This window comes from Chrysemys picta, chromosome 3 (assembly GCF_011386835.1).
Source record: "Chrysemys picta bellii isolate R12L10 chromosome 3, ASM1138683v2, whole genome shotgun sequence".
Classification (NCBI taxonomy): Eukaryota; Metazoa; Chordata; order Testudines; family Emydidae; genus Chrysemys; species Chrysemys picta.
In genome coordinates this window covers 24,826,652-24,850,401 of record NC_088793.1, presented here as the reverse complement: position 1 = coordinate 24,850,401, position 23,750 = coordinate 24,826,652, and the positions used below count along the sequence as shown (strand labels likewise).

The 23,750-nt window shown below is 43.5% G+C and overlaps 1 protein-coding gene across 1 annotated transcript; it reads right to left on the bottom strand.

The window, feature by feature from the left end:
- On the bottom strand, positions 1-22,536 carry LAPTM4A (lysosomal protein transmembrane 4 alpha). Its single transcript, XM_065587636.1, has 7 exons — positions 21,906-22,536; positions 9,624-9,744; positions 6,967-7,038; positions 6,724-6,851; positions 5,837-5,932; positions 2,834-2,932; positions 1-795 (listed from the first exon to the last, which is right to left on the bottom strand). The coding sequence occupies exons 1-7, from the start codon at positions 22,008-22,010 to the stop codon at positions 721-723; spliced, it is 696 nt and encodes a 231-aa protein (XP_065443708.1). The 5' UTR covers positions 22,011-22,536; the 3' UTR covers positions 1-720.
- Positions 22,537-23,750: the final 1,214 nt, after the last annotated feature.

The window sequence follows — 23,750 nt, the reverse complement described above, 5'->3', positions numbered from 1 at the left end:
AACGTTTCTTAAAAGATTTATTAAAGTATCATTTATCACAAATAGAGAAATAAACAGATTAGAAGCATGCAACCATCATCTCCCACATTTAAGTAATTTCTGTATGCATTTTTTTCTTGCATTCACAGCATGTTGTCAAACTTCAAACGTTAGTGCCAGCTTCACTCTTCCTGAAAATGTTTCAAGGCAATAGATAACAAAAAACAGTAAGGTAAGATAGTGTGAGAAAAGTGCAGAGTAAAAAATATGTACACACACTCAAGCCTCCCTCCCAACCTCTTTCCCCCTCAAAAAAATGATTAAAGAAAGGCAAAAAACTCATTTTGCTGGTAGATCAGATTGTCTTTATGAACTACTTTACAAAAATTACTCTACAAATTAAGAGCCCGACCTAGCAGACATGTATGCCTGCGGCTAACTTTACTCATATGAGTTGTTCAGTTGATGTCACATGAACTAGTTCACTCATGTAGTTCTAATGTTTGCAGTACAAGACCCCAAGGCAATAACCATGTTTAAGACCATTAAAGAGAACAAAAACTAAAGCCAACAGGAAAAAAATTACTGCCAGATGTGTTTTGCTTAGTAGAGTTATATCAAACATCTTTCAACAGAAAGGTTTGCTCCTAAAGCCCGGAATATTTAAGCAATTTTGCAAGATTAAAAAGGACAAAATCCAAGAAGTTGGTACAGATGTTAACGAACGTAAGTACAGTTGGTTCAGGCAGGTATGTAAGGAGGTGGGGGTTCCTTCTCAGGCATCTTCACTGCCATTTCATAAGTCGGTAGGACATACTAGGAAAAAAAATAAAAATAAAACAGTGAGGTTAACTGAGATTGCAGTCATTTAGGAGAGGCCATATCAACTTGATTCTCTATTGCAGGCAGATTTTAGAGTGAAACTCACAGCAAATGTAATGCCAGAAGCCGCAAAAGCAGCTTATTCTTCTGCTGAATCTAAATCTCAGTCATTACCTCTATTCCACTTTTATCCTTTTCTAGTAAGCAGCAAAGGAGCTAGTAGGGAAACAATTTCACCTTCCATACTTCCAAGAAACAAGGTTAAGAAACTGGAATTTTACTTTTAAAGTTTTGTTGAAAAGACATTTTCTGTCAAAACAAATGGACATGAGTGTTTGATAATTGTGTTTCTGTTAGAAAACAGATAAACAGAGTAGGCTAGAGCCACTTTGGGGGAGGGGTTCCTGGGTTGTTTGTGTGTGAAGGATTATCAGAAGCACAAAATAAAGAAAACGAACAAACAGCTTGATGTTGCTGATCTGCATTCTTGGCTCTGAAACACTAATTTATGTATCTGAAACTGCTGCATGCTAGACTCTGAAAGTATGTTCACTTTTGTGAACTGATTCACATCACCCTCTATGCCCATATAAATTTCATGCCACTATCTTCTCCAGTTGTCACTAGCAGCATCCAGTCTTGCAAAGCTAATGGAATGCTGCTACCGTGTGTATGGGATAGTGGTTCCTGAACTATAGGAACAGTGTGCCCCAGAGCTGTCATAGGTGGCCCACAGAACAAAAAAAGTGTTCTGATAACCAAATAGGAGGGACTGAGATTTGGGTTCTGATACAGTTTCTTTTATTTGTAGTTCCATGAACTATTTAGTCTGGAAAACCACTGGTACTGCAGCTGAGTCATACAGTACCCATTGTAATTAGAGCTATGTTAACTAATTTTTATTTGCTGCTCCCAATAATCCTAAATTATTTCTCTACTAGATCTAATGATCACAACACTTCCACAGGAGCTTCATTGAGATGTTCAGGTACTATAGTGGTGGGGTTCATGCAAGTACAGAGAACACCTTGACATGGAAATAACTGATATGTAACCAGATGAGTGTTTCTCCTCCCAACTCCAGCATCTTCAGATTACAGGGAGGAGCTGTTCAGTTTCCCCCTAGTTAGGGCCTATTACTCCATTTGCTTCTAATGGAGACTGGAACTGAGACACAGAACTTCTGGCCAGTACTGAAGAGACAAGGATCTGTGAACAGACAGCTAGTGCACCTCGAACATAGTGGTCTGCAGTCCCATATCTACTAACCGAAAGAATTAGGACCAAAAATGGAGTCCAGTTAATGGACAGGGGGTAAAAGCCTGACCACCTAGAAACTAATGCTATCCTTGTATGGACATGAATAAGCAGAGGAAGCTCTGTTGTACTATTGACGCATTTTCCAAAAAGATCAGGTGCTGCAGGCCTTCTGGAAGTCCTGAAGCAGCTGCCATTCAATAGTGGTCCTTTGTTTTACCCGAGCAGTTGAGGCAGAGTCGCACAAATTCTACAGAATTTTAAATAAAATCTGATCCCTCCAGATTGACATCTTCTGACCTATGATCAGAAAATTAAATGCATGATTCATTGTCCAGCAGCCTCACAGAAACGTAAAATTAGGGTTCCAAAAGCATCTTTCCTCTGAGGAATATTCAGAAATTGCTCTCCAAGCCAGCACTGCAGCATTCACACACAGTTTATTGCCTGCCTCAACATCAATATAGTCTTGTCAAATTTAAATACTGCACTCAAAAGGTCTTCCATGTGTTACTTTATATCCACCACCTTGTACAGGTATTAAACAGAATCTGATTTAAATACATTTAATCACCTTTTACTCCATTCCCCCTTATTTGACTCATTTCTTTCATGTACAGTCCCTGGGGGCGGAGATAGAAGCCAATGCAACTGTAACTCAGACTGGTTCTCTTGAGGGGTAACAGTGTTTAAGTTTAGAAGTACACACAGACATTAAGTCAATTTTTAAAATAACTGGCAATTTCTGTTCCTTTGTCTAAGGAAGATACTTTACCTGTGGAGGAGCTTCAAATGCAGGGTACACGGCTATCTCAGGCAAGTTTCTGTTGCTGATGTATTTATAGCAGTTCCATACACAGTTAATTAGATAGGCCTGAGAGATGAGAGTTACATTTTAATAAATAAATCAATTTGCTTAAAAAAAAAGCTAACAGAAGCAGTGCAAGTCTATTGAGATCATTGGAATTTTTTACCTTCAGCAGTGAATATGGCCCAAGGTATTTAACCAGTTGGCCTTGTATATTAAATGTCCCCCACCCAAATCATGGTCTTAATCAATAAAACTACCAAAAAGTTACTATTTCAGTATACGCCTACATGTACATCTAGAGAACAAACATCTCCAGCACATCAGAGAACAATTTTAATCCCCTTCACCTGGTTGCTAGCACACCAACTCAGGGGACTGGACTGCATGGAAGAGCAACACACAGTAGTAAAAAGTACTTCACAGATAATTCCTTCATTGGGTCCCTGACTAAGCTCCCTCTAAGCAGTGTGGCAGCTGCCTATTAAGCTCTGTGCAGGCGCTCAGGGCTGCGTCAGTGAGAGATGCCACTCCAAGACCCGGATCTGCTGCGGCCAGTTGACAGGCACCCCTCCCTTGGCCCTGACCCTGTCGCAGCTGGAGGAGAGGCACCTCTTTCCTCCTCCCCCCCTCCCCCCCCGCAGCCCAAGTGCTGCTGCAGGGAGAGAGCTGGTGGCTAGTCCTCTCCCCACTGCAGCCCTGGGGGAGCCCACTGCACACCAAACTCCTCACTCCCCAGCCCTATCCCAGAGCTTGCATTCCCAGCCAGAGCCCTCACCCCCTGAACCCCAACCCTCTGTCCCAGCCCTGAGCCCCCCCCCTCCAAATCCCTTGGCCCCACCCATGTTGATGCACATCACAAAATTCATTCTGCACATGGGTGGGAAAAATTAGAGGGAACACTCGTTCCTGACCCCTCTGGGAGAATATCCAAAGCCTGAATATTAACATTTAATAGTTTTGGTGGGTTTATTATTGTTCTCATCCCCATCCCCCACCCCCCCAGAAGAGGGGGAGAGGGGAAAACACACACACAGCAGCTTCAATAGCCAGTCTTCTCTTACCTCCAGGAAGCCTGATGCCCTTTTAGTACTAGGGTTGGGCTCAATCACCACTTTAATATAAATAAAAGCTTAACTTGATTTTATTCAAACTTGGATTGTAAGCATCTCGGAGCAGGGACTGTCATTTTGTTTGGTGTTAGTACAGTGCCTGATAAAGTGATCTATGCTTGGGGCTCCAAAGTGCTACCATAGTAGAAATAGTAACATTTGAAAATTAATGAGTTATATTCTAATAGAAAGAACCTACTTCAAGTTTGCATTATGTAGCTATTTGTGCACTGTTCAGGTAACTGAAGGCAAAATGACAAATAGTTCAGCGAATTATGGCCCAATAGTGTACCAACACATACCATGTTGAAGCTTACTGAGATTTACATGCATGTACACATGACAAGTGTTTGGGGCCCTGCTGTTGGTATGTACATCTGTTTTGTTCTGTTCAAAAAAGCTTCACTTGCCACTTGCAAGTTATTCTAATATAGCAGAATCTCAGTTACAAACACCAGAGTTACAAATTGACTGGTCAGCCACCATACCTTTGGAAGTATGCAATCAGGCAGCAGCAGCGAAAAAAAAACATAGTACTGTACTGTATTTTCTAACTGTAAACTACTAAAAAAAATATAGGGGAAAGCCTAAAAAAAGATTTGTCAAGGTAAGGAAACTGTTTCTGTTCTTGTTTCAGTTAAATTAAGATGGTTAAAAGCAGTGTTTTTCCCTCTGCATAGTAAAGTTTCAAAGCAGTATTAAGCAATTGTTCAGTTGTAAGCTTTTGAAAGAACCATAACATTTTGTTCAGAGTTATGAACAACCTCCATTCCCAAGGTGTTAGTAACTGAGGTTCTCCTGTATAGGATTTCACAGAAGGCATTAACAAAATTAAGAAAAATTGCATTTGCTATTTCAACTTTTTTCCAGAAGACATCAAGAGACTAATTTTGTTCATTCTGGTTCCACCCCTTCCCACGCCACTCAATGATTTTAAAACATGGTTGCACCCTTGTTCCAAAGCAAGAAAGTCATAGCTTGCAAACTCTCCACACAGCTTGTGACTGGGTTTGATCAGCTGGTGTGAGCACATGCATGGCCTGCTGTTCTTTTACTCTAAAAAGACAGTTCTTATAGATAGGCAGGGTCATAGAGCGTACATTGCCATAAATATGTAAATTTAGAGATCTACATTGTCTACTCACAAAAAGCAGGCATGAAGAGCACATGACTATGAACTGGCATCTCTAATTTTAGGCGTACCAGCCACAGTAGTGTTCCTTTATAGCATGAAGTCCTTAATTCAGTTTCTTAAACACACTGGGTCATTTCAACATTTTTTTTTTTTTTTTTTTTTACTACCTGCACCTCCCCCACTTACATAATCACACCTTTATATATGGGCACAAGGGTTGGGAGGGAACAGAAAAGGTCCAATTCATCGAATTCAGAAACCTTTTGTTTAACACTACAAAAATAAATTATTTTTTCCAGAACGTGATATACAATATTAACTAGCAATTTTTTCCCATTTGTGTAAAGTTTAAAAACAAAGCTAGTGGACAAAGTGCTTTGTTTAATTATGCCACTTCCTTGTGAGCTTTACTGCAGAAGGATGCAAAATGTAAAGGCCATGCTTGAAGGTTTATTTCTACCCCACACTACACAAAAACCTGTTCTTTCTACAGCACTATTCCCAATAAGCACAGCAATTAAAGAAGTTTGGTATCAATTTCACTATGCCAAATATGAAACTGAAGTCACCCTCCAATTTAAAAACCCTCAAAATATTGTTCAAGGTGCTTAATCCAAATTATGAATATGTTTTCAACCACGTATTAGTGATATTGCAATACACAAACTTCTGAAATTTAGCATTTGTAATTTAAGCAACTAAAATACGAAGTATATAGCTTACCTTTAAGATGATAAATAAGGCAAAAAACACCAGGACAACGAACAAAATACAGCTTGAGTCAAGTGCAAGGAGGTCATCTTTGTAAGGGAAATCCGGCTAGTTTAAAAAAAAATCCACACATATCACACAGTCAAAATCTACATTCACACTGGTGATTAGCTCAAACCGAGGGGCCCAAATCTCCCCTTTATGGATTATTTACATGAAAGAGCTAGGAAATGTCAAGTTCTCACTCTCTTCCTCTGGGGAGAATATTTGTCCCACTGCAACCCTGAGGTGACAGACTGCAGGGGAACCACCAGAGAATGGATCAGCCGCAGAGAGGTCTTGTGCTTTCAAATTGCCACCAAATCCTTCCCTCAATCCCATGGCAACACAATTCACCATGGACCACCTTCAAAAACAGCTGCTGACCCCACAATCCCACTCAGGAAGAGTGCATCTTTTGCAGTATGGAAGGAGAACTTATGCAAATTTATGCCGACTAGGCCAGAATGAGCTTGTGCCAGGCTGGCCTGCAAGTTGAGGGTGGAAAGTGTATCCCCCAATCTCCTACAAATAACAGAAGCCAAATTCTTTGGATCCAGAACTCCAGTCCCCAGGCCAGACCTGTATCTGAGTGGAACTCATATTAAGTTAAGTATACACTTGTATAGATCCAAAAACTGACCTGAGTGAATACTGATTTAAGTCATTTGAGTCTATGCTACCTACCAAATCTAGCTTATCATTAGCTTAGTGCTTTATTTAATGCCTGAAGGGGACTGATTTCTCTTGGACTGGAAAGTTGTAAACCCTCTAGCGTATAAAAAACTTAGTTACAATCCCAGTTATCAAAACTGAGACTGTCATCTGTAAAATATTAACCTAATTTACCAGACACTTACTAACTCATCCAGATACTCTTTGATTCTTGGCATGTAAGTAAGAGAACTGATGGCAACCAGGCAACTGAGGACAAAGTTAAAGAGCTGGTAACAGAAGAATGGAATGAGCCAGCCCACTCGATGCTGGAAAAAAAAAAAAAATAGTAATAATAATAATAAATAATAATAATAATGGAGTTTGTTAATCTGAAAGTCACATTAGCTAAGTTTATTCATGGCATTCAGTTCTATACTTACAGCAATTGCTCCCATACACCATCATTGCACTTATCGTGAACAGGAGGAGCGAGATGGCAAAGAGAACACAAGCGTTTTCTGAATTAAAAATGGGAAACAAAAGTTATATTAATACCACCTTACAGTTTTGGTAGCTTCTATCAGGCTTATCATTTCAGTATTCCCAATTTGAGCACACAAGATCTACCTGTCTACTGTGGATAATCAGTTTATCCAACTGTTTTCATTTTGTTTTTGCACCCATAACTACGCATTACAAATAAGCAACAGCAGTGTGTATTATAGTACCTTCCATACCATTCACCGAAACAGTTAATTTGATTGTTTTATTAAGCCAATCTACAACAGCAAAATAGTTCATATGAAAATAGTATAACTTCCACCATATCTATAGCTTTTGAAGTTGCTTGATCACACAATTCAATCAGGGGCCATAGAAAGCAAATTGCTCTTTAACAGAGCATAATGCTATAAACTGCAGTACTTTCTACAGAGTAAGTAGCAGAAGAGGCTTAAAATTCAAATGAAAGCCATATGGCAGTAGTATTCAGGATATTAATGGGGGTCTGAATAATGAAGATTCTCCTTTTGTGTCATGTAGATTGATGACAAATATAATTGCCATCTGCAAACTACGTTATGTTCATCCTTTTATTGGTCACAAATAATCTCTTATTTTGATCAGAGATAGAAACTGATTTGACCCATTTTAAGGAGACTGCAACAGAAAGATTAGCCTTATTTTTCTGAAGTATCCCAGGTTTATACTTCTGATACTACCTCATCCACTACATCATCCTCACCTTGTTCCAATTCAAAGAACGCATTGCCATCTTTCCAGCAAATTTTTTAGGGGGTGGGGGGTGGGGAGGGGAGGGTGCAAGGAAGAATACAAGTTATGGAACCATCAGGCTGTGTTACTGAGTAACCATGTGGTCTTATAGTCACCCTTATCTTTATTCTTCCATCCCACAATCCCTTCCATCTGGTTTTTGAGCCTCCACTTTTTATATCATCTTGAATTCAGACTGTAAACTCTAGGACAAGGACTGATTTGCTTAAGACACCTGGTACATTAAAAACCACCTCACAACTCTCTATATACCAATACTGGATTATATAATATTACAGTTAAGCAAATTACAAAGTCATAAATACCTACAAAGGTGCAATCATTGAGCCATAAGCCTTGATATTGGCTCAATGATTGCATTTTTAGAATAGATTTGTCTGTGATGTTCAAAAATTTAAAAAAATAGTATCAAACTATTTCTATGAATTTTCTTTTAATAGTTTTCCCTGTGTACCATTCCATTCTTAGTAGTTCTTTGACAGTGTCAAGATGACTTTAAAGAAGACGCAGTACAGACTCACTAAGTGTTCCTAGCATTCTAAGCTACTCAAATTTTCTATTTTCAGTACATTTTGTTCTTACATAAGTTATTCAGACTCATGCACAATAGCTATAGCTGGCTTCTGAAAAAGAGCAACAAAGTCCTTGACAATCCAGATCTTTCTGGAATAAGGTAAATCAAAGTTCAGCAAGAGACAGCTAATTTGGTTTCCAATGTAATTTAATCAAATTAAAGTTACTAATAGGTAAAAATAATCAAGACAAGGATAGCAAATGTTTAACTGGAGAGACTACGGGTATCTACAAAGTGGTAGAAAAAACGGCAGTATCTAACCTACAGATTTGCTTTCAAGTGTTTAATACACCTCTACCTCGATACAACGCTGTCAAAAAAAAAAAAAAAAAAAAAAAAAAAAAAAAAAAAAAAATCTTACTGCGTTATAGGTGAAACCACGTCATATCGAACTTGCTTTGATCCACCAAAGTGCGCAGCCTTGCTTCCCCCCCCCCCCCCCGAGCACTGCTTTACCACGTTATATCAGAATTTGTGTTATATCGGGTCACGTTATATCGGGGTAGAGGTGTATATTTAGAGAGATATGAAGTTGAAACAGTATGAAAGTTTTACTTAAGAGGCTTTCATAACACTGATTTTTTTAAAAAGCCACAGCAGAGAGTGTAACCACTGACTTATGATAAACATGAGCACACATTTGGCAGATGAGACGTAAATAAATTACACAGCAGCAATACAAGTTGTACTAGGTTACAGGGGTTCTCAAACTGGGGGTCAGGACACCTCAGGGGGTCATGAGGTTATTACATGGGGGGGGTGTCACGAGCGGTCAGCCTCCATCCCAAACCCTGCTTCACCTCCAGCATTTACAGTAGTGTTAAATATAAATTAAACACTTTTTTTAATATAGGGGGGTCACACAGAGGCCTGCTGTGTGAAAGGGGTCACCACTACAAAAGTTTGAGAACCACTGTACTACGAGACCGGTTTCAGAGTGGTAGTCGTGGTAGTCTGTATCAGCAAAAATAACGAGGAGTCCTTGTGGCACCTTAGAGAGTAACATTTATTTGGGCATAAGCCAACCCCCATCCTTTCACGTATTTATACCTGCTCCTGTATTTCTCACTTCAGGCATCTGATGAAGTGGGTTCTAGCCCACGAAAGCTTATGCCCAAATAAATGTGTTAGTCTCTAAGGTGCCACAAGGACTCCTCATTTTTGTACTAGGAGAAAGCAGAAACTAGTGCAAGTGTGCAAAGTAGTAATCTGGGCACATTGAAGTTAGACACCTACCAGCCATTCTCTCAGAACCATAGTAATTACCAATGACTTCATACTGTATGTCAACATTTGGCACTGAATTAGGGTGGGTCACTTCCACAGTCAGCAAGATGCCCATCAACAAGTTCACCACCTGAGAAAGAGATTGCAGTTACTTAAAAGTTATTTATAGTTACAATATGGCAGATAAAGATTTAACGTGCTTCAGAAATCATTTTTCAGATGAGAATACAGCAAACTTTGGCCTAGTCTATACAGGAAAGCTGCACACAGTTAACTGAAGGTGTAATTTTAAGCCAGTTTAAATTGGTACAAAAAGCTGGGTTAGACACTCTTGTCTTGGTTTAAGAGTCACCCCTTAACTTCAGCCAGTGCAACTTTGTTTAGAAGAGGCCTTTGACTCCCTACACCCTCCCACTTCAAATGAAATAAGGGGGGGGGGGGAAGAGAAGAGAATCAAACTTGGAAACAATGCAAGGAAGAAGAAATCCATCTCATGATCTGATCGGAAAGAGTAGAGTAAAATCAGGAAAGGAAAGAAGGTATAAACATGACACCATAAGATACCTTTTAAAAAGGTGTTTCTACTTAATGCACTTAACAGACAATGTTACAATTAGATATAGCACAAGAGTAGTTTGCAACCATCCTACTATTCATTTAAATTGCAGGCAGTATAGCAGCACACGTATTTTTCCACCCTAGCTAGTAGCCTTAGTGAAGGGAGGCTTTGGGGAGGGGAAATTAGATACTATTGGCCCAACCCACTTCCCATGTGACTCAACAGAAAGTCATTTCAATGGGAACCAGATCAGACCCTATATAAAGGAGGTCAAGGGGGGATAAATAGCAAAAATCTAACAAAACCTGAAGTCTTGCCCCACAAGATTCAGTAGGATTTGTTTAGATATACTTCAGAGTTAAACCCTTATGGTTGTATGCCTGAATGCTTGATAACATTTGCTTTCGTTATATTATTGCTGCAACCTGCTGAGTATCTCATTTAAAGTCATTATTGTGGTTTAGAATTACTAGGTCTCAGTGTTTCAAAAGACTGTTTAACTACAAGAAAGAAAAAAAACTAGCCATGTTAACTGTGATTAGCCTAGAGTAAGATATTTTGCAAGAGCACCCAACAGCATTAGATGTTAGTAATTCGTTATTATAGTTTGATATTCATCTCTAATGTAAACTAGAAAAAATTAGTCTGAAATCCAGTTCTTGGATGACAAAAATTTACAACAGTATCTTCACCCTGCAGACATTTCCCATTTCTTATTCAGAAAGACCTGTCTCCACTGGAATGTATTTTAGAAGGGAGATCCAGGCAAGTGTGGGTTTGCAGTTTCTATATACTAAATACTTAAACCAGATTTTCCCTTGTTTGCTGGTCAAGCTCCAGGAGTCTGATGCAGTGGCAGCAGATTAATACACAATTACTGAAGTCTTTTGTAACCAGAACAGCTCATTATGAAACTGAAGGTGCTTGTTAAATGTTAGTCTGTTTCTCACATTTTGAAAGTTAAAAATGCATTTGCTTAAGTTTTCTTGGGGGGGGGGGGGGGGGGAGGGGAGGAGGAGGTCAATTGAAACCTTGATTTCACATACACAGCAAGCTACCACAAACAGACCATTTACTACAAGTGCCAAATATTTTTATTCAAGTATATTCTCAGATTCACTTTTTTCTGATTCTACTGGTTGGTCTTTTATGGGGGGAGGGGGGAAGAGGAGATTAACTTGGTGCTTATCAATCACAATTGTGGCACAAGGCTTGATACAAGCATGTTCCCCACCAGAAAGCACCTTACCAAGACACCTCAGTCTTAGCATGCAATACACGTGCTGGATAGTTTGCCCATTTGCCTCTTATGAGTCTGCTATTTTACATCTTTCTGTACCTTTGCTCATCTGTGTTCTCACTGCTCTGTCTCATGTTTCCCACCTTTTCTACTCTCCCATCATAAGCATCTCTGCACTAATTTATCTCCTCACTGCTGCCAATCTCACTCAATCTAACGCCTTCATATGGAGATGATTTTATGAAAATATGCTAATGAGTGTAAATATAATGTAAGTGGAATATGCTTCATGCAAAAGATCTCTTGTAAGGTATCATTACAAAGCTTATAATCTGTGTGGGGTCATCCTATTTGTATGATTATATCATTCTTGTATCTGAAACTAGAAATAGGAAATATAACTGAGGGCCTATTATAATTATGCAAAGTGTGGGCCATTAATGGTGGTTTGGAATCTTGATGTCTCCCATTAACCAGGAGAACTGTTTGTAGATGGCTCTGTTTTACTTGCAAGTCTTCCCGTATAACTGTGTGCTGGCAAGGGGATAATGAAGTCTTGCAGTGACATGTGATCATGTCACCTGAACTGGAATCCATCTTTAACCTGTTGCTTTTCCATTGAGAAAGGGGAGGTGGGAACCCAGAGTGACAAAGGAGTCCCGCCTTATGCAAAAAATATGTAAGTAGGTGGAACAGAACAAAAGTGGGAGCCATCATGAGAAATCCCCTAGTTACCACCTGAGCTGGAACAAGGGCTGTATCAGGGGAAAGGATTGTGCCCAGACTAGGAAGGTGTCCAGTCTGAAAAACTTATTGAAACATCTGAGGGTGAGATTTTATCTGTATTCAGTTTTATTACTGTATTAGACTTAGATTTGCATGTTTTATTTTATTTTGCTTGGTAATTCCACTTTGTTCTGTCTGCTACTACTTGGAACCACTTAAATCCTACTTTCTGTACTTAATAAAATCACTTTTTACTTAATTAACCTAGAGTATGCATTAATACGTGGGGGGGCAAACAGCTGTGCATCTCTATCAGTGTTAGAGAGGGCGAACAATTTATGTATAAAGCTTATACCGGGTATAACTGATTTGGGGTTTAGACCCCATTGGGAGTTGGGCATATGAGCGTTAAAGACAGGAACACGTCTGTAAGTTGCTTTCAGTTAAGTCTGCAGCTTTGGGGCACGTGGTTCAGACCTGGGTCTGTGTTGGAGCAGACTGGCGTGTCTGGCTCAACAAGACAGAGTGCTGGAGTCCCAGGCTGGCAGGGAAAGCAGGGGCAAATGTAGTCTTGGCATATTAATTGGCAGTTCCCCAGGGGGTTTGGTGATCCAATCCGTCACAGAGGAGATTATAAGATTTATAATCAGGGTGTCTGCACTCTGAATATCTGGAAACTAGCTTTTTGGCTTGAGAACTCTTAACCCCACCTTCACAAAACACAAAAAGGTTCATGTAACTCTAGCCAAGTACATGATACAGCTGCATGTAATCATTGCCAATGTTTAAGATTCAATTTAAAAAAACCACACCACTTAGGTTAACAATACAAAAAAGCTTCACTATAATGCATTAAAGCTCAGCTTCCATGATCTGCTATTTTAAGCCAAAGATTTATCAACACTTCATGTTGTAACACCTAAAGTAAATCTTCAGTAGATTTGCACTCATGCAAGATGCTCATTTCTAGTGCATTAGAATTCAAAAGCTATGACAAAAGCAGGGTCAAAATATGTTTGTAGAGTCAGGATTCCAGTGTCTGAACAACACTCAACTGGGACAAGTGGTCAGATAAATCCTAACATTTCAGTGAAAATTGCCTTGGTTTCATTAACTGCATTGTAAGTATTGTAGTTATATTTTATTTTGTCCACCCAAAATGATGCAAGAAGGGGAGAAAGATGGGGAGTATGAAGTCTTAGGGATTTTATTTCTGATCAAGACTGACATTTGTAATTTGGACTCTGACTGATAAAAAGTCATAACCCACCCATCTCACAAAAGTAAAATATATGGACTGGTGATTCTATTTGTACTGCCAGTTGAGACACCCAGATTAGATTTCGAACCCTATTTTCTTGTTACCTAAAATGTCAGACTGAGGGTGAACTACATTTTACTAGGATAAGCTCAACAGAAGCTTTTCAATTAAGAAACACTAATGACTCAAATGAAGAGTCCAGTCTTACCCTCCTCATCTGAAAGGATGGTAGCTTCTGTTAAGATGAAGTTGTAATAGCTATGAGAATAGCAGGGTGAAAATTGTTTTCAGAGTCACCGTATGTTCTGTACTACAAACATGTTTAGCCATGGAGTCTACACACTTCGGGCCTGGTTATTAAACTGAACATTTTTACATCTAGGTGGGAAGGGAGCCAGAAGACCACTGCAGGCAGCATGTGTATGGAATCTATAGAACTGAAGAACCACCTCGTCAATTCTATCTTGCCCCCCCCCCCCCCGCTCCAGTTTGTGGGTGCTGAGGGAAACACTTTGGCATGCACAGCAGCCTCCCTACCCTATTCTTGCTAAGGAGTAAAAGAGGCTCACTTTTGTGTTCAGAGCGATGTTATGTTAAGATTTAATCAAATTAATTTCATGATACCTAATACTTTAACAAAGACGTTTTGTTTTTTAAAAAGTGGTATTCCACTCTACATGTATTCAGGATAACAACAGTCTCAAAATAAAATATAGTCTGCACATATACATAGCTCAAGAAAGATTAAATTACCTATATTTCTTTTTACTCTGAATCCAGTGGATAACAGAAGCTATTAAAAGTGCAGCAGCTCCCACAAACTGATATGTGAGGTATCAGTTTCTCCGTATACTTGAGAGGAAGGACGATGTGGTACCTTGGCAAATGCTGACTTATTAATGGATACTACTGTCTCACTCTTGGGTGTGTTTCCAGTGCCTAAGCAGACGAGTACTTCACTTTCATGGCGCAAAAGTCCTAAATTTTAGGTTCTGCCAAGCATCAGATTTACCCCATGATAACATAAGTAATTAAGTGAAAAGCAAGGATTCTTATTTTCTGGGGGGGGGGGGGGGAGGAGGAGGGAGGGAAGGAGGAACAGGAGAGAGAGGAAAAATAGCTGCACTCCCCTCTGCTTCCCCTTACTTAAAAAACAAAAACAAAAAACCTATTTCTTCCTCTTAAAAAGGCAATTATTTCCCTACATCTCAGACAAAAAACCTCATGTTTTAAATAAATAACTTAAAAATATATATATTTTTGTAAAGATTTGCTCATTACTGAACGCAATTAAACATCTCCACTTCTGAAGGTACAACTAAACAATTGGATGTTGGACTTCACTAGAGGGTGACTGAATCACCACAGCTTGTTGCCAGAAGGAGACAGCATTGTTTCAGTGGGAGTTGCCATTATTTTTAGTCTGTTTATTGAACTCTGACTTGATCCCGCCAACACAATACATGTTTCCTGTCTCTGGAAGCTGCATGCACAGTGAGAAAGCCTGTGGGAAGAAGGAGCTTTAAAGCTACATCTTATGATCATTTGGGGGAAGGGAAGGAAAGCCTCCTAGCTGTCAAACGGTTAACTATTTATAAAGGAACTATAATGATCCTGAAACTCAAATTATCACAAATCTCCCAAGAAAGTCCCTGGACATTGTTAAATATCTAGGTGGTGAGTAGGAGAATTTAGGCCCAGATCTTCCAAAGGGATTTAGGCTTCTAATTTAGACAGATTTCAATGGAAGTTGGGAACCTAAATAGCTTTGAGGATCTGGGCCCCAGTTCCTAGTGAAGAAAATAATAAATTTTAGAACTTGACTTCCGAGAGCAAATGTTTTGAGTATTTGTTTAACATTCACTTATTCGGCTTTTAGGCATCACCTTTGTTTGACATAGATCCATACTGGTTAGGTCCCAGACTACCTAAAACAGTGGTCACCAACCGGTTGATCGCAATCGACTGGTTGATTGTGGAGACTCTCCCAGTCAATCATGGTCTCCGGCTGCTAAAAGTCCAGTGGTGCAGTGGGGCTGCCACGAAGGTAGCATGTTGGGGTGCAGGAGGGGACTTGGGGTACTGGCTCTGGGACAGGGTTCAGGCTCCCACCAGTTGGCAGCACGGCAGGGCTAAGGCAGGCTGCCTGCCTGCCCCATGCTGCTCCCAGAAGCGGCCAGCATACCCCTGCGGCCCTGGGGAAGGAGGGGCAGGGGTCTCTGCACACTGCTCCTGCCTGCAAGCTCCCATTGGCTAGGAACAGGGAACTGTGGCCAAGGGGATCTGCAGAGGCGGTGCCTGCAGAGAGGAGCAGTGCACAGAGCCACGTTGTCCCCCACCCCCCACCAGGGGACGCAGGGGTACGTTAGCCCCTTCCAGGAGCAGCGTGGGGCTGGGACAGGCAGGCAGCCTGCCTTAGCCCTGCTGCCGACCAGTGGGAGCCCACACCCCAAATCCTGAACCCCCTCTTAGAGCCAGTAACCCAAACTCCCTCCCAGAGCCTGCACCCCATGCCCCCTGGCTCAGCTCAGAGCCCCCCCACACACACACACAGCAAACCCCTCAACCCCAGCCCAGAGCCCACACTCCCTCCTGACCCCAACCCCCTGCCCCAGCCCAGTGAAAGTGAGTGAGAGCAAGCAATGGAAGGGTGGGGGAGATGGAGTGAGTGGGGCAGGGCCTCAGGGAAGGGTAGATCCTGGGTTGTCCTTAAACTCAAAAAGTGATTGTGTGTGTAATCTAGACAGATTACCAGTATAGAGTTTCCTCATTACAGCCGTTGAGGAAGTATAAAATCTGAAACAAAGTTTAACACTGAAAGAACAAAGAAGGTTAGAAATTAACAGCTTATATTTCAACTCAACTATTGTAGTTCAATCTGACAGCATCACCTATAATGAAGATTGCCTGACACTTTTCATTACAAGACCCTCAATTGCCTTTAAATTTGCCAAACCAATTGCTTGGACTTACGGTTTTCCATGCCAAGTATCTGCCTTCAACTGAAATTTTGGGGAAGTTTCAGATAAAATGGTTCAGCAATTTCAGAGAACAAAATAAGGAAAACCTAATGTTTTGCCTAATGTTAAAAATAATTCTTACCATCATTTCACTGAGAACCTTTAGCACCTCCAGTCTTCGAAGCAGGGATGTTGCATTATTGGCATGGATGCACTTTTTGCAAGCCTCAAGGAAATTTGAGGTGTGATGAGAGTAGAGGGAGAAGAGGCAAGACCAGAAGTGGGGGAGGGATGCAGACAGATGCAGAGAGGGACATCCTAAGGCAGGCCTGCACAACTCAAAGCGGCGAGGGCCATATTACTCCAAAGAAAACAGCTGAGGGCCGAACCCCCCTGGCCCCGCCGAAACCCCCCCCCCCCCAGCGCCACCCGCCCCGCGGAAACAAACCCTCCTTCCCCAGAAGGGGGGAGGGATAGCTCAGTGGTTTGAGCATTGGCCTGCTAAACCCAGGGTTGTGAGTTCAATCCTTGAGGGGGCCACTTGGGGATCTGGGGCAAAAATCAGTCCTTGGTCCTGCCAGTGAAGGCAGGGGCTGGACTCGATGACCTTTCAAGGTCCCTTCCAGTTCTAGGAGATAGGATGTCACGGAGTATTGGGGAACTCAGGGCCCTGCACCCCCGGCCTCCTGCGATTCACCATGACTCTCAGCCAGTCAGTAAAGCAGAAGGTTTATTTGGATGACAGGAATACAGTCCAAGACAGGTCTTGCAGGCACAGACAACAGGGACCCCCCTCAGTTAGGTCCATCTTGGGGTCCCAGGGCATCCCAGCCCCCCTTGGGAGGTCAGAGCAATCTCTGCCTCCCCACCATCTCACCACCCAGCTTCCAAGACTCTGCCTTCAGCGACCCCTCCCACAGCCTTTGTTCAGTTTCCCAGGCCAAGGTGTCACCTGGCCTCCAACCCCTTCCTGGGTTCTCATGTTACACGCTCAGGTATTCGCCTTCGGGCAGACTCAGACTCCCATCCCCCAATGCAGACTATCCTAGCCACACACCCCTGTCAGCATTCACACACCACAGTAAGAACAGGCCCAGTTAGTCACATAGGATATCTCCATTAATTTAAAAAACAGCAGTACTGAACCTTTGTAATATGTTAGAGTGGGCTCCTAAGGTAGTATAATTAAGGTAAAAGAAAAATTACCTTAAAAATTAAGATCTTCCCCCCACTTTGTAATCAATTGCCCTGTTGAATGAATGAGGTGTGAATGAGGAAGGCATGGAAGGACCAGGTCAGCCATCAAGTCACCGCTTGCCTCCTCAGCCCCACTTCCCCACCGCCGGATCACCTGCACCCCCGCCACTGCCTGCCCGCTCGCCTTCTCAGCCCCCCACCCCTCTGCTGCCGGCTCGCCTGCCCCCCCGCCATTGCCCACCCACTCGCCTCCTCAGCCCCCCACCCCTCTGCTGCCGGCTCGCCTGCCCCCCCGCCATTGCCCACTCACTCGCCTCCTCAGCCCCCACATCCCCAGCTCGCCTACTCACCCCCCTGCCACTGCCAACTCACCTCCTCAGCCCCCCTCCCTCATCCCCCGCGGGCCGCAGAGTGAGCCCCCGCGGGCCGCAGAGTGAGCCCCCGCGGGCCGCAGAGTGAGCCCCCAGGCTGCATGTTGTGCAGGCCTGTCCTAAGGGAATTGAGACAGAAGGCATTATAACCACTCACACTGGGGGGGGCACAAAGTATTCCGAGGAGTGGGCATGAGAAGCTTTAGGGGGAAAAAACCAACAACAACTTACTGGGCACATTCAGAGTTGGGCAGCCAGAGAGACATGGCTGCTGACTGGGCGCCCAGAGCATAAACTACAACAGACACAAAGAAGGGGGACATAATCAAACAAGTTTGAGAACCACTGCACTACAATACACTTCTCTCCACAACCTGGAATGGAACCAAGCAGTCTTGGGTCTCTACATTCTTTTGCTGTCAGCAAACCACTATTAAGCCCACCAGCAAAATGTTGATTGTCTCCACACTAGTGGCTGGTCCACACTGAGGATGTCAATCTACTATTGCAGTCAATTATTCCATTAGCTAAGGTGCCAGAGGTGATGTGGACCTAAAGGTCCAGATTCTGATAACCCAAGTTGTGGAACCAAACTGACACCTTCCCTCCCTCCCCCAAATGATAAAGAAACCCTGAAAAAATAACCCAGAAATTCTAAGAAATTAGGAAATCTATAAACAGGTACACCAAGAAACAATTTTGATAGCAACTGCGATTTTAGCCCTTCTGTCTGTATATTGTGTTCTCCCACCCGTATTTTCAGTTCCTCATTCTCTCTGCACACTCAACATTTTTTATAGTACCCCAAACTTCTCTTTATAGTGTCCTGCCCCCCGCCATACTCTCTCACCTCCACCCACTATCTGCTCTTCACACCTGACCTGCAATGAGACCAGTGCATCCCTGCCTCAATGATACAGAGGATTGAGCAACAGTTCTGGGCTACTCTGCTTTCCATTTCCTCCCCCAGCACAGAAGCTGGGGGAATGACTCAGACTGCACCTCCCAGGAGACTCCGAGGCCTTGGCTACACTGGCACTGCACAGTGCTGCAACTTGCTGCGCTCAAGGGTGTGAAAACACCCCCCCCCCCCCCAAGCGCAGCACGTACAGCGCTGTAAAGCGCCAGTGTAATCAGAGCCTGCAGCGCTGCATGCTTGCTTGCAGCACTGCAAACTATTCCCCTCGGAGAGGTGGAGTACATACAGCGCTGCGAGAGCTCTCTCGCAGCGCTGGCGGCGCGACTACACTTGCGCTTCACGGCAGCGCTGGGAAGTCCCAAGTGTAGCCAGGGCCGTAGTTACTTCATAACCCTACTTAGCTCACTTCACACTAGTTTTTCAAGCCCTAGCCTTAACTGTTAGTAGTGTTTTTAGACCTCTGTCTTATTCAGACTACTGCCTCACCTTCCCCACCCACATCCAGAGCAGAGGTCCTACCTGTCTGACCAAAAGCATCAGACTGTTTGGAAGGGCAAACAAATGGCAGATTGAATATATTGGCATCTATTCCTACTCCTCCTCCCCTCCTAGATTTCATCAGTGTTCCCCAGAGATCTGTCTGTGGCCTTTTTGGTCTCATTTTCTCTTGAAACCTGCACCCATTTTCAGAGCTTTATCAGTATTACCCTAATAGTAAGGAGCACCAGTCATGGACCATTACCCCACTGTGTTAAGCTTTGTTGAAACAAATGGGGGGGGGGGGGGGGGGAAGAGAGAAGGGGAAAAAAAAAAAAAAAAAAAAAGACAGTTCCTGCCCCAAGTCCCTTACAATCTACATAAAAGAAATTGAGAGACTAGATAGAGACAGGAGTAGAAGAAAACAAGGAGGCAATATTGATCAGTATGAGAGTCAGTGATATCAACACACCAACAGCCAAGCCATTGTCAAGTTTTTGTAAGCATCACGGCAAAGGAGAATAATGCATTAGTTTTGCATTTTTTATTGGAAACCTCTCCCAAGCATGAGGTGCAATATGGGAGTAACCACAAAGGTGCTTTCTGGAAAATGTAATAAGTGGGCGACGGGTGATGATATCATTAGCTGGGTGGAGCAGGGGAAATTTACATTTTGATAGCAAAAGATGACAAAATGTATTTAACTTGTCCAGTATTATGATCTTTTAGCCACTCTTAAAAATATATCTATATATCTTACTGCTAGCTCCACATCACCTCCTGAATAAATTTAACCTCTTGCACAACTTTCATAACTCTTCACAATTTAGCTGTCTTACATGTTTGCTCTTTTCCTTTTGTTTTCTTCCCTTGTCTCCAATGCTTGCTTCACTCACCATAGTTTGCTCATGGAGTGCCCCTACGTGTCCTTTTCCTTTCACCCATTTGTGTGTATTCTTTCATGCTGGCTTTTTTGGAACTCCCATTCAGACCCTGTCCACCAAGCATCCACTCCCTCCTCCAGGGCCCTTCTCAAACCCTAATTCTTCAAGGTGGTTTATATGCGACACATTCATTTAAAAAATCTTATTGTGCTTTCAGAGGGTTACATCCTCCTCATTCAAGCAACCACACAAGCTTATTGTTGCTACCCTCTACCTACTCAGCAAGACATGACCCCACCTGGGAGGTGGGAAGGGCTGTTATTCAGTATGACAACATTTCAAGCATTGTTCAGGACACAGAGGAGAACGGTCCCTGCCCTGGGAAACCTACACTCTAAGAGCTCATCTACACTGGCAAGTTGTGTCACCAAAAAATGCCACACTACAATGGGACTTCTGTCATGAAAAACAAGCCGTTTTGGCGACAAAAAGCTTCCACCCCAAGCGATACTTGTCTTTTCTCCTCTCTTTATTGTCGACAAAGAGCCAGTGTAGATACTGCCAATTGTTTTGTCGACAGAACAGGCTTATGCCAGTATCCTACAATGCCTGCCGATTGCTCTGCTCAGTGTTTTGATCTCTGCTTCCCTGCAGGTATGCACTCCTCCCTTTTCAAAGCTCCAGGAAGTATCTGTGTGCTGCTCCCTTTGGGGAACAAAGAGCAAATCATTGGAATGCTCCTGTTCTGCTCTAGGAAACAGCAACAGGCAGACTGCTGTGCTGCTTTGCCATTCCTCAACATGGAGAGCTAACAGAGCTACTCATGATACTGCTCTTGGCAGCTGAGGGGACTGTGGGAGAACTTGGAGAGAATCCCAAGATTCAGCTCTTCCTCCCCACAACACTGCACTGTGGGATACATACCGACTGTGCATTGCTCACCCCGCCGATGATGGTGTCACCAATGTGGACATGATCGGTCGACAGAGGGAGCAAGTGTGAACACCCTTTGGCGATTTTTGTTTTGTCGACTAGTCAACAAAACTTGGTAGTGTAGATAAGCCCTAAAAACAGGTCAGAGAGCAGCAGAAGCGGCTCTGAGGGGCCCAGGTGAGAGAACAAGTTCGGTGCTACTTGTTTCTCCTCCATTGAGGTGTGGGGGCGGAGGGTCCCCGCAGGCTGAGGAGAGCGACAACCTGGGGCCCTGCACCAGCAGCGAGTCCCCGGGGGGAGCTGAACGCGAACAGGGCGCTGCTGGCACACAGCGACTCCGGTCCCGCCGTGCAGAGAGCGCCGCCCAGCCCAGAGCCTGGGGAGACGCGCAGGAAGGGCTGGGCGGCCATTGGCCAGGGCAGGGGCGAGGACACAGGCCCCATCCAAGGGGGGGGGGGGCGCGCGTTGCGGAAGAAGGCAGGAGGGGAGGGAGCGGCCCCCTCTCCCCGGAAGATTTCACGCAGTTTCACAGAACGACTAACCGTAGCACACAGGCACCGCACATGCGCCACAACATGGGCGACCCACGTCTCTGCCCCAAATACGCATGCGCTGTACTGCCTAGGCCTCGGGTAGCCTGCCGGCCCAGCAACGGACGAATTCCATACGCATGCGTAGTGCGAGAGGGCGCCCCCTTACCACCACACAAGCGCAATAAGGCGGAGGGAGCCCCTTCTTTCCCCGCGGGGTGCGAAGCCTCTTACCATGTACCACGTCCCCAGGATGATGGTCCCGGTACGGACATGGCAGCAGCCGCAGCAGCGAGTGCTGTAAAAACGATCCCGGGCCCGGCTCCCCTTGAACGTCATAGCGGCAGCAACAGTCTTTTCCTCACACGGGCCGCTCGCTCGATGTCTCAATCGACAGCCCCCTTCCCCCTCTCCAGCGGAGGAGAGGAGCGCAGCCCCACCGCCGTATCACCGCAGCTCTGGCCAATCAACGGCGAAGAACTGGGGCGCGGGCGCGAGGCCGAAAAGGGTGGGGGCGTTACCACGGCAACACATGATTGGCAGCGGACTCCGCCAATCGTCGCACAGCATCTCTATAATGTGGATCAGCTGCCTCCGGAAAAGTTGAGGGAGTGGGCGGGCCTTGCCTAGCAGGGGGCGGGGCCCAACCGGGCAGGAAGGGGAGCCCGGCATACGGTGAACTCACCTAGGCAAGGGGAGGGGCTCATATGGATAGGAGGGGGTGATGGCAGGGGGCGGGGGCTCGGGCTCATCCAGCCAGGGGGCGGGGCTCTGTGGCCGGGGGAGGGGGCTCAGCTGAGCAGGGGCGGGGCGAGTGCAGCTGGGATGCAGGTGGCTGGTGCAGGGCGTCTGGAGCCGCCTGTGCATAGAACGGGGGCGTGGGGGAGTGACTTTAACTCCAGCACCTGGATCCAGCAAAGGGGGTGCATGTACACAGCTGTGCCCGCTTCTGTGCACACAGGCATCCACTCCGTGAGAGGAATACCAGCCTGAGCCTCGGCAGCACCAATTCCCGTCTCCCAAAGAGGCCGAAGGTGGTGCCTTCAAAAACTAAGATCCTTATTTTATTAAATAAACCATTAACTGCTAATTTAAATGTTTATCAGAGTCAATCACATTAATTTGATGAAATGTCTAAATAATTAACCTTACAGAAAGATAGTGGAAAAAGCCGGGGTTTGAGTGTGGACTGGACTTTTCTTAAAATGGACACAAACTATTAGAGTAAAAGCACAATAATAATACTGTATATCACAGAAAGGAAACCCTTTAAATAAATTACCCACAGGGAAAAATGTTTCTGTAAGTGACTTGCAAGATAAATCCTAGCTCCATTGAAGTCAATAGCAAAACTCCCACTAAATTTAATGTGACCAGGATTTTACCTATAGTTTATTACGAAACTAACCTTTTCACTGAGATAGACTCTTTTGGAAAGAGAGGGGGGGAAATTATGTTGTTCTAAGTATCTCTTGCTTCAGATTCCCTCATAAAAATCAATTACATCAAATAAAGAGACTGATTCTGGAAAACTTGCCTTTTTTAAAAAGTTTGTCCAAATAAAATGAATCACTTTGAACTTTGTGGGTTTTTTTATTATTATTCTTTGTTTACTGATCTAACACTGTCACCACTTTTGAGCCCTTTAATGTGATACTCCAATCCCATATACTTTATGTAGTTAGATTATAGTACCGTCCCTTTTACTGGTGAAAAGCAATTTAACTCATCTCCAAACTCCTTATAACAGCTGGATCTGACGGTGAGGGTTAGTAGGCAGGTGAAATATGGGAGTTATAGGTATAGGGAACATGTGATAGTGTGTCATGTAAAGCTTTTATTAGCATGAGGTTGGATGCCTGTTTTATTCATATCTTCAGAATTTTTGGATGTGACACATCACAGATAAATTCTCTTGCAATTGTCTTATAATTTCTAAAAATGTTATTTGGACTATTTTTCATAATGCCTTGCCTATAAAGCTTTAGTTACCATGTGTCAAACTATATAAGGCTGAGGAGGAACCATAAAATCCTCTAAAAATTATGTACATTAAATGTCAGAAATATAAACTCTGAT

Coding starts and splice junctions, on each gene's coding strand:
- LAPTM4A (XM_065587636.1), bottom strand. CDS start 22,010: ATGACGTTCAAGGGGAGCCGGGCCCGGGATCGTTTTTACAGCACTCGC. Junction 7,039..9,623: donor TGGTTCTGAGAGAATGGCTG/GTAGGTGTCTAA, acceptor TTTTTAATTCAG/AAAACGCTTGTGTTCTCTTT. Junction 6,852..6,966: donor AATGATGGTGTATGGGAGCA/ATTGCTGTAAGT, acceptor TTTTTTTTTTTT/TCCAGCATCGAGTGGGCTGG.